The sequence below is a fragment of the Puma concolor genome, chromosome D1 (genome assembly GCF_028749965.1).
Source record: "Puma concolor isolate L17-30 chromosome D1, mPumCon1.1.hap2, whole genome shotgun sequence".
In the NCBI taxonomy this organism is placed as follows: domain Eukaryota; kingdom Metazoa; phylum Chordata; class Mammalia; order Carnivora; family Felidae; genus Puma; species Puma concolor.
Genome location: NC_141676.1, coordinates 42,064,911 through 42,074,670, shown reverse-complemented (window position 1 = coordinate 42,074,670; position 9,760 = coordinate 42,064,911). Strand labels below are relative to the sequence as shown.

Sequence of the window (9,760 nt, the reverse complement as noted above, 5' to 3'; positions counted from 1 at the left end):
AGCCTCCTGATGGTCTCCCTCATTCTGCCTTTGCTTTCCATATCCAGTACGCTCCTGTTAAAATGAAAATCAGATGGTAACTTTCTTCTCTTCCGCTCAGTTCTCCAGTGGCTTTCCATCTCAGAATTCAACTACTTTGTCCCTCTCTGACTCCATCTCCTTCTACTCTCCCACTTGCTCGATCCACTCCAGACATAACAGCCTCCTTGCTGTACTTATTAAATATTACCAACACAGCCCTGCCTAGGACCTTTGCACATGCTCTTCCTTCTATCTGACTCTTCTGCCTTCACTTCATTCTAGTCTCTGTTCAAATATAATCATCCCAGAGAGGCCTTCCCTGACCACTCCATACAATAAAACAATCTTCATCACTTTTCCTCCCTCCTTGCCTTGCTTCATTTTTTCCATAGAACTTAAAACTTCCTGACGTCACATATCTCTTCCTTATTTGTTTACTATCGGTCTCCCTACCCTACAGTGTAAGCACCATGAGAGCAGTCATGGTTTTATTCGTTGTTGTACCCTCCAATACCTAAATCAGTAGCTGGCACATAGTGGATGTTCCATAATATGTACTGAATGAACACATGAAGGTGGTGTTATGGAGTGAAGGGACGTGAGCACTTCAGGAAAAGGACCTTGAACACTACTACAAGTGGCAGAGACGTGAAGAAAGCAGGATTTCAAAAGAGCCTGGGAAAGGAGGGAAGGGAGGGCTTCCCAGGGTTCAAGGAGTCAGTTAAGACAGCTTCCAGAAGTTAGTGGGAAAGGCACAAAGATTACTCTAGCTACATCTGTAGGCTCTGGGACTACAGGGGTCTGGCCCTGTAGGGGTATCTGGTCCAAGGGAAACCCCTAGCCAGCATGCTGATAGGAGGATGTGGACAAGATATTTAAGAAGAGGCCAAGAGGCACTCTGGGGGTGGGGGTACTCCAGGGCTTGTGAAGGAGCCAGAGATCCCATGAGGTGGTTACCTCCTCCTTCTATTCCCAGTCTCTCCAGTGGGCCTGCTGGGAAGAAAGGCAGCTAAGACCTCCACGGAAGCTGAGCTGTGACACCGGGCTCAGTGCCCCAGCCAACAGCTGGGGAGCCCGCAGGGAGCGCACAGTCCAGTTGGTGCCAGCGACAGAAGTAAGCTGTCTCGCGAATATAGCCTTGCATCTTTGCAAGGGCCTCCACAAAGGGTCTTTGGTCTTTTTGGATTCTCACCACCACCACAACCACTGGAAGAAATCGCTATTATTATCCCCCAATTTAGGAAGTGGGGAAACTGAGGCTTGGAAGGCATGGTGACTTCTGCAAAATCATAAAGGAAGCTGTGGCATCTGGACTGGAACCCAGGTCATTGGTCTGCAAACTCAACTCTCAAAGATTCCACTCTGAAGTGGGGTTCTCAGGCTGAGTCTGGCGTTCCAGGCCTTTATGCAACGAACCTTCACTGGTGCAGCGCTGCGCGTGAGGAAGCAAAACCAGAGCAGTTTTATTCCCAGCTGAAGACACACCTTGACTGGACCCTTACTGGACCCTCACTGGAAATTCCAGCTGCGGAAACACGCAGGTCGAATTAGGCAGTTCACTTCCCTCCCTCCAGGCTAGGGCAGCACCTGTGCTTGAAGAGATTGGCGAGAAGCTTTAGCAGCGATCCTCCTCTTCTGCATAGATGAGGTTGGAGGAGAGCATCCGGGAAAGGTGGCCTGGGCCCACGGCCCTCTGAGCGACCCCTGGGGTAGGAACTGGCCGAGCGACACGACCGCCACGTCCAGTCTGCCTCAAGTTTGCCCACTTAGACTCTATAATTCTCGTTGCGGGTTGCTCTGCCTCTGACTCTCTAGCTTTCTGCTATTTCTGGGCTATATCCCTCACTGCCTCACTATCTCAGCTCTGAATGTGTCTCTGAGCCATCGCCTTGTGTCTTTCTCTCCAAATCTCTCCCGATCTGTTTTCTACTCCTACCCGGCACCTAGGTCCCCCACAAAGCAGAGGACAGAGGGGGGCCCAAAGTCAGCTTGGATTTGATTGCGCGCGGCCAGCATTTCCCGAGGACACAGTAGGAGTACAGTGCCGGAGAGGTTCGGAGCGTGCCCGACAGCCAAGTGCAGCCGCGTGGGGCTGCCAGCCTCTGCCTCCCTCCCTGCTTAGGGAGGGGCCGAAGCGCGCGCGCGAGCGAGGGTCGAGGGGTAGGGGGCTGGCCAGTGTCTTGCCCCAGCGGCCACCCCGGGGATCCCAAGCTCCTCCCCCACCCTGTTTCTATTGGCCTCGGGCGCCCCCGCCCCCAGCCGCCCGCTGAAGCTCTGGGGCCCTTAAGCTACTACCGGATAAATAGCCCCGGGCGCCTGGCGTGAAGCTAGGGGTGGGGAAGCCCCCGGGCGCTGCCGCCGCTCTCCTCACCGCCTGTTAGACCGGACAGGACTAGGCAGAGGGGGAAAGTCGCCCGTACATTCAGACCCCGACTACTTTACCACCTTACGGCCAGGACTGCGGAGAGGCAGAAAGTTTCGGGCAACACCTACCGAAGCCAGGACTGCGCCACCCCCTGCCGGGATATGGAGCTGCTGTCGCCGCCGCTCCGGGACGTAGATTTGACTGGCCCCGACGGCTCCCTCTGCAACTTTGCCTCCGCGGACGATTTCTATGATGACCCGTGTTTCGACTCTCCGGACCTGCGCTTCTTCGAAGACCTGGACCCGCGCCTCGTGCACGTGGGCGCGCTCCTGAAGCCCGAGGAACATTCGCACTTCCCTGCGGCCGTGCACCCGACCCCGGGCGCGCGCGAGGACGAGCATGTGCGCGCGCCCAGCGGGCACCACCAGGCTGGCCGCTGTCTATTGTGGGCCTGCAAAGCGTGCAAGCGCAAGACCACTAACGCCGACCGCCGCAAGGCCGCCACCATGCGCGAGCGGCGCCGCCTGAGCAAAGTCAACGAGGCTTTCGAGACGCTGAAGCGCTGCACGTCCAGCAACCCAAACCAGCGGCTGCCCAAGGTGGAGATCCTGCGCAACGCGATTCGCTACATCGAAGGCCTGCAGGCGCTGCTGCGCGACCAGGACGCCGCGCCCCCTGGCGCCGCCGCGGCCTTTTACGCGCCTGGCCCGCTGCCCCCAGGCCGTGGCGGCGAAAACTACAGCGGCGACTCGGACGCGTCCAGCCCGCGCTCCAACTGTTCCGACGGCATGGTAAGGCCGGGACCCCCAGCTCGAGAAGTGAGGGCAGCCCTTTGTATATCTGGGACGTGTTTCCGAAGGCGGGGAGCTGGCCCTCCAGAGGGAGGGTTGGGCTGGGAACCTTGCTGGGAGTGGACCCCGGTGGCCTGAGCAGCTGTCACTGGGGTGGCCTGGTGCCTTGGGGGCGCACGGGACAAATGCGATCCACCCGATTCGGGGCTCTGTTAGAACTCTGCTGCAGCGGCATGAAGATCTGCGTTTCTCCACTTATCCCTATTTACAAAATGCAGATTTGTGCTCCTAGGTGACTGTCCATCCTCTGGTTGGCTGGGCAGGCTGCAGACAGCTCCTGTCCGCCCCTATCCCCCAGTCAGGGCCCAGAACTCGTGGCTGAGACTTAGGGAGTTGGGGCGGGGTGGCTACAGGGAGTGATGCTCTGGCCCCATGCGGTCCCGAGACTGACTCGGTCGCCCTTGCCCTTTGCAGATGGACTACAGCGGCCCCCCGAGCGGTGCCCGGCGGCGGAACTGCTACGACAGCACCTACTACAGCGAGGCGCCCAGCGGTGCGTATTCGCGCCTCCTTCCGCGTTATCCCCTTTGGGCTGCCCTGGCTTCCCTCTACCCAGGACCCCCCTCCCCACCCCCAATTCTGGGAGACGGTACAGGGAATGGAATAACTAAGGGCGCAGCTCCCTTTACGCTCCGCACTCTCACTGGGTCCTTGCGGACTACGCTGGGTCCTCGCGGATTCCGGCATGCCCTCAGTTTCCTGTCTGCCCCAAAGCACTGAATCCATAGGTGGAGACTTGACCGCGGCTCAACTGCTTACTAACCTACCCCTCCTCGCGCAGAACCCAGGCCCGGGAAGAGTGCTGCGGTGTCGAGCCTCGACTGCCTGTCAAGCATCGTGGAGCGCATCTCCACCGAGAGCCCCACGGCGCCCTCCCTTCTGCTGGCGGATGCGCCGCCGGAGTCGTCTCCGGGCCCACAAGAGGCGGCGGCCCAGAGTGAGGTCGAGCGCGGCGCCCCCACCCCTTCCCCGGACGCCGCCCCGCAGTGCCCAGCGGGCGCAAACCCCAACCCCATCTACCAGGTGCTCTGAGGAGGTGGGCGGCCGCATGGGAGGGCTCCGCTGCCCACGCGCCGGAGGGATAGTGCCCCTAGGGTCCCTCGTGCCCAAAAGATTGAGCTTAAATGCCAACGCCCGTTCCCAACTTCGCTTTAAAAGCGACCCCTCTCCCGAATTGGGAGGGGCGGGAGAACTGATGTGTGTTTCCGCCTCCCGCACTCCAGAGTAAGGACACAGTCCTTTTTCCCCACGCAACACCCTTCCCTGAGACCCGCTGCAATGGCCTTTCGGAGTTCTCCTGAGGCCAGAGCTGATCCTTGAGGGGCCAGACCCTTCCTCTTCCTTTTCCCCTTCCCTACGCGGGGTGGAACCCGCGCAGATCTAAGCCCCGCCTCCGGACGCTCCTGTTGTTTGAGGGGGCGTGGCCTCTCTTTCCCAGAGCCCTGCCGACTTTGTTGTTCCCCTGCGCCGTCGGGGTGCGCTCGCGTTCTGCGTTTAACAAGTGTTAACAGTAACCACTCCACCTCCTCCCCCATTTCAGGACCACTTTTTGTAACACTTTTGTAATCTATTCCTGTAAATAAGAGTTGCTTTGCCAGAGCAAGAGCCCCTAGGGCTGTATTTATCTCTGAAGCATGGTGTGCGGTGCTACAGGGAATTTGTACGTTTATACCACAAGTGGGCGAGCCGCGGGCGCTCGCTCAGGTGTTCGAAATAAAGACGCTAATTTATACCGCGGTGGCTCCGGCTCTCCCTGGGGACGGGGGCAAGATTTTTTTTTTTTTTGGCTGGGAGGAAAACCTGCAGACTTGGGTCAGCTGTACCGCAGCGACCCCTGTAGGCGGAAGACGGATTGCAAGAAAGGAACCTGGGGCGGGGCTAGGAAGGGAGGGGTGAGTTTGGCTCCTATACTTGGGGATGGTTCCTTTGACCCATCATCTCATGCAGGTCAGTGGTTCTGCGGTCAGGATGCATTTTAGGCTGATTTGAGTAGTGGGGGAAAAAAAGATCCATGTCGGGCCTCATTCTCCAGAGATTCTGATTTAACATCTGCCCCTGATATCCTGGGCCAGGTATTGTTATTTTTCAAAAGCTGCCCAAGTGATTCTAAACTGCATGCAAGGTTGAGAATCACGCCTTTCCATACGCAGAGTGAACCCAGGTGTGGTGTCCAGAAGGATCACTGGAAATTCGTAGCTCTAGGTGCCACTCGGAAGCCTCATGGGTGCAGAGAATGTCATGAGGTGTTCACAGCATTCTGAGGAGAAACGAGGTAAGTGTGAAGGGGCCATGTAAGCTGTATGGCACTTACAGGCGCTTAGTGATAGGAGTAATCTTAAGACACAGATGTCTCTACTCAGCCAGCAACCGGGCACTTAGAGCATCCTGGTCCTGTCAGATTTCTTAAGAAGAGGCCTGAGGAGACAGGGGCAGTGCAAACCTGCATCATCGCAGGTGGCTATAGATGCTCTGAGAGCAGAGGAGGGGCCATTGATTTAGCCAAGGTGGAAGGAGGGCTTCCTGAAGGAGGTGCCATTTGAACTGTGTCTTGAGAAACAAGAAAAGACAACCCAATGCCCATAGACCCATGCGCACACACACAGCTGGAAGGGCACCCCTGGAAGGATGGTAGGGTAAAAGTTCCTCCCCATTTACATACCACCCCAAGCCCACTCCCAAACATATACATTTGTCATTAGGACCTCCATGTCTCCCACATCTCACCCTTACAGACACTTTTTTCCTAAAAACCTTATAAGCCCACCTTCTGCTCGCCAGGTGGGCTGACCCTGAGGGTTGTAGGGAAGATGTGTTGCCAGCAAGAAGGACCTCTGCTCTCTACTCTGAGAAGAGCCTGTGATGTCCCCAAAACACAGGGTCCCTGAAGAGCTGCCTGGAGCTGCTCTGTTTCCAATGATCCTCGGCTTTTCTTCTGGCTACTTTTCCAGATGCTCGTTGGAGTTCTTTACACTCCTCTGAGACCCTTTGGGGCTCATTTATGAATTCACTCATTCAACAGTTACCAGGTCCGATGCTGTGTGAAAACAGAGGCCAGTGGACAGTTCCTGACCTTGGGAAGCACCCTTTGGGAAGATTGAATTCTTAGCAGCTGGTTCCATCACAATGAATTAAGTGCTATCATGGGGGTGTATGTGTAGAAGAACAGAGTAGGAACAGAAGATATAAAAAAGCAGGTAACCTCTGGTAAGAATATTAAAGGAGTTGGCCAGGGAAGAGGAGCCAAAGAAGGGTACTCCAAGCTGAGGAAACAGCAAGGACAAAGGCCCTGATGTGACAGAAAGTAAACTGTGCCTTCATGGAACCAAAAATGTTCACAGGAGAGCCCAGAGGTGAGACAGGGAAAAAGCAGAGGCAGGGCCCCAAGGGACCTCATTTGGACTTTATCCTGAGGGCAATAGGGAGCTATAGAGGAATCTAACCAGTGGAAGGGTACAAGTAAATCTGTATTTAGAAAGGCCAGCCTGGGCTGGCAGAATGGGTAGGAGGCAACAAGACTTGAGGCAGAAAGATTTATCAGGAGGCCGTGAGGGTTGCTCAAAGGAGACATGGCCTGAGTTGGGGCTATGACTAGGATGTGAAAGAAAGGATGAGAGTGGAGACAGTAGTGTCGGATAAAGTGTTGACAGTACAGTGGAGAACCTCAAGGGCACAGTCCTTACCTCACACAGCTTAAAATTCACGGGGGAAATGGCCATGAGACAAAGAACCAAGTGAATAAGTGGTGAGAAATACTATAAGGAAAAGTAAAGGGTGCAATGAAAGATGATAATGGGGTATAAGAAAGTGCAGAAAGAAGGATGCAGAGAAGACAATTGTACCCAAAATATATATTTAGATCATACCAAAAAGCAGTGTATTAAAAGAAAGTGATAACTTTTGAATGGAATTATTGAAGACTCCTGCATTGTTTGATAATCCAGTCAGTGAGGACTGAATTGTATGAACACACTGGAAAGTGATTTTAAATGTTTTGCTGATCTAACACAAAGTACTGGCATCAACAAAGTAAATTTTACAGAGTAAAATTCATAACATGCCACTCTCAAAAGACGTCAACATCAACAAATGTTTTGGTGAACACTGTCAATTTTTTAAAATTTTAAAATAATCACCACATAAGAAAACTCAAAGTACCTTGAACTCTTTTTTTGAATTTGAGAGAGAGAGAGCGAGAGAGCATGCACAGAGAGGGGGAGAGGGGCAGAGGGAGAGAAAGAAAGATTCCCAAGCAGGCTGTATCCTCAATGCGCAGCTCAGGATCACACGGGGCTCGATCCCACAATCCTGGGATCATGACACCGAGCTGAAATCAAGAGTTGGATGTTCAATTGACTGAGCCACCCAGGCACCCCACAAAATGCCTTGAACTCTGTTTTTTTTTTTTTATGGATACAACATTTTTTGTTGTTTTATTTTTATGTTTGCCATAAGACAAATCAGCAACTTTCTAAAAAAAAATTTCTAGTGATTTTTTTATTAAATATAATTTATTGTCAAAAGTGAAATAAGTCAGGCCGAGAAAGACAGATACCATATGTTTTCACTCATATGTGGATCCTGAGAAACTTAACAGAAGATCAGGGGGGAGGGGAGGGGAGAAAAAAAAGTTACAGAGAGGGAGGGAGGCAAACCATAAAGGACTCTTAAATACTGAGAACAAACTGAGGGTTGATGGGGGATAGGGGAGAGGGGAAAGTGGGTGATGGGCATCGAGGAGGGCACCTGTCGGGATGAGCACTGGGTGTTATATGGAAACCAATGTGCCTTGAACTCTTATAGTCTACAGATGGAAGAAACTTGATAGAGTTTTCCCCAATTTGACACCAATCCTAAAATTGTGCATGACGTGTCCTATATGGTGGGGAGCCTGAAAAAAGCTTCCCTGAATAATCAGTGATATACAAAACAAGTTTTGATCACCACGATCTTTTGAAGGAAAGATTGAACTAGTTGAACGATCTCTCAATTCTCTGTACGGAAAATGATGTCATAAAACCACTGTCCTATGAAGAAGCAGTTAAAGAATATACAGCCTGATATGGTGGAAAGGGGTGGACAAGACTGAGCAAAGTCAAGAAAAAAAAAGAGCAAGAGGAGGAAGGCAGAAAAATGAAAAGATGAGGAGGAAGATGACAAAAATGACGATGGTGCTAATGAAGAACAAGTTGGTTCTAGCTCAGTGTTTTCTAATCTAGAAAAACACTAAGTCCTCTGCACACAAGTCACTACTATTAAAGGAAACACATGAAAATGTGAGGTTATGTGATATTGGTTTTTATATTACACAGGGTTATTTTCACATAGTTATTTTTTTTTTAAGAAATTTAACAGCAGGTTTTAATTCAAGCAGAACGTTTCCAGTAGCAGGGGTAAATGAGTCCCAGAGGATGTCAGTGACTACATAATTCCCGGGATCTAAGCCTGGCTGTGCCACTGACCAGCTCTGCCATCTTGGAAATGTGATTGAACCCATCTAGATCTGGCCTTGCTCTCTGTATTCACGGATCCGTGAATTTAAAAGGTATGTACCAATTGTGAAATTTTTTATTAATTTGCTTAGAGCATTTCAGAAAAAGAAAAAGGTAGTGAAGTAGATCCTTTACAGATAAGGGAACTGGAACCATGACAAACAGATTTTTCTCCACATAAGCAAATTCTTTATGACCTGGTTTACTGATATCCTTCTTTACTTTCCCAACTTTTTATTGAGATGTAATTCACGTACGATAACATTTAGCTTTGTCAAGTGTCGAAGTCAGTGGTTTGTACTATTTTCACAATGTTGTGCAACATCACCACTACTATCTAATCCAGAACATTTTCATGACTCCAAAAGAAACTCTTACCCATGAGCAGTCAGTCCACACTCTCCCTCCTCTCCTGGTCCCCTGGCAACCACGAATTATTTTCTGTCTCTATAGATGTGTCTATTCTGGACATTTCCTGAGTGGAATCTCACACTATGTAGCCTTTTGTGTATGACTTCTTTCACTCGGCATAATGTTTTCAAGATTCATCCATGTTGTAGCGTGTGCCACTTCTTCGTTCCTTTGTGTAGCTGGATGATATTGCATCATTGCATGGATACATCACATTTTGTTTATCCATTCATCAGTCGATAGATATTTGGGTTGTTTCCATTTTTAGCTATTAATAAGGCTGTTATGAACATTCAAGTACACATTTTTGTGTAAACATATGCTTTTAATTCTCTTGGGCATATACACCTAAAAATGAAATTTCTGGGTATATCATAACTCTATGTTTAAATTTGGAGGAACTGCCAAAGCCTTCCCCAAAGCAGCTGTACCATTTTACATTCCCATTAGCAATGTATCGGGGTTCCAGTTTCTCTACATCATTGACAACACTATTACTGTTTGTCTTTTTATTCTAGCCATCCTCCCTAGTGGGTGTGAAGTGGTATCTCCTTGTGGTTTTGATTTGGATTTCCCTAATGACTAATGATGTTGAGTATCTTTTTGTGTGTTTATTGGCCACT

The 9,760-nt window shown here is 50.9% G+C and overlaps 1 protein-coding gene across 1 annotated transcript; it reads left to right on the top strand.

Moving 5' to 3' along the window:
• Positions 1–1,138: 1,138 nt before the first annotated feature.
• On the top strand, positions 1,139–4,969 carry MYOD1 (myogenic differentiation 1). Its single transcript, XM_025929006.2, has 3 exons — positions 1,139–3,177; positions 3,652–3,730; positions 4,019–4,969. The coding sequence occupies exons 1-3, from the start codon at positions 2,548–2,550 to the stop codon at positions 4,267–4,269; spliced, it is 960 nt and encodes a 319-aa protein (XP_025784791.1). The 5' UTR covers positions 1,139–2,547; the 3' UTR covers positions 4,270–4,969.
• Positions 4,970–9,760: the final 4,791 nt, after the last annotated feature.

Coding starts and splice junctions, on each gene's coding strand:
- MYOD1 (XM_025929006.2), top strand. CDS start 2,548: ATGGAGCTGCTGTCGCCGCCGCTCCGGGACGTAGATTTGACTGGCCCC. Junction 3,178..3,651: donor CCAACTGTTCCGACGGCATG/GTAAGGCCGGGA, acceptor TGCCCTTTGCAG/ATGGACTACAGCGGCCCCCC. Junction 3,731..4,018: donor CTACAGCGAGGCGCCCAGCG/GTGCGTATTCGC, acceptor CTCCTCGCGCAG/AACCCAGGCCCGGGAAGAGT.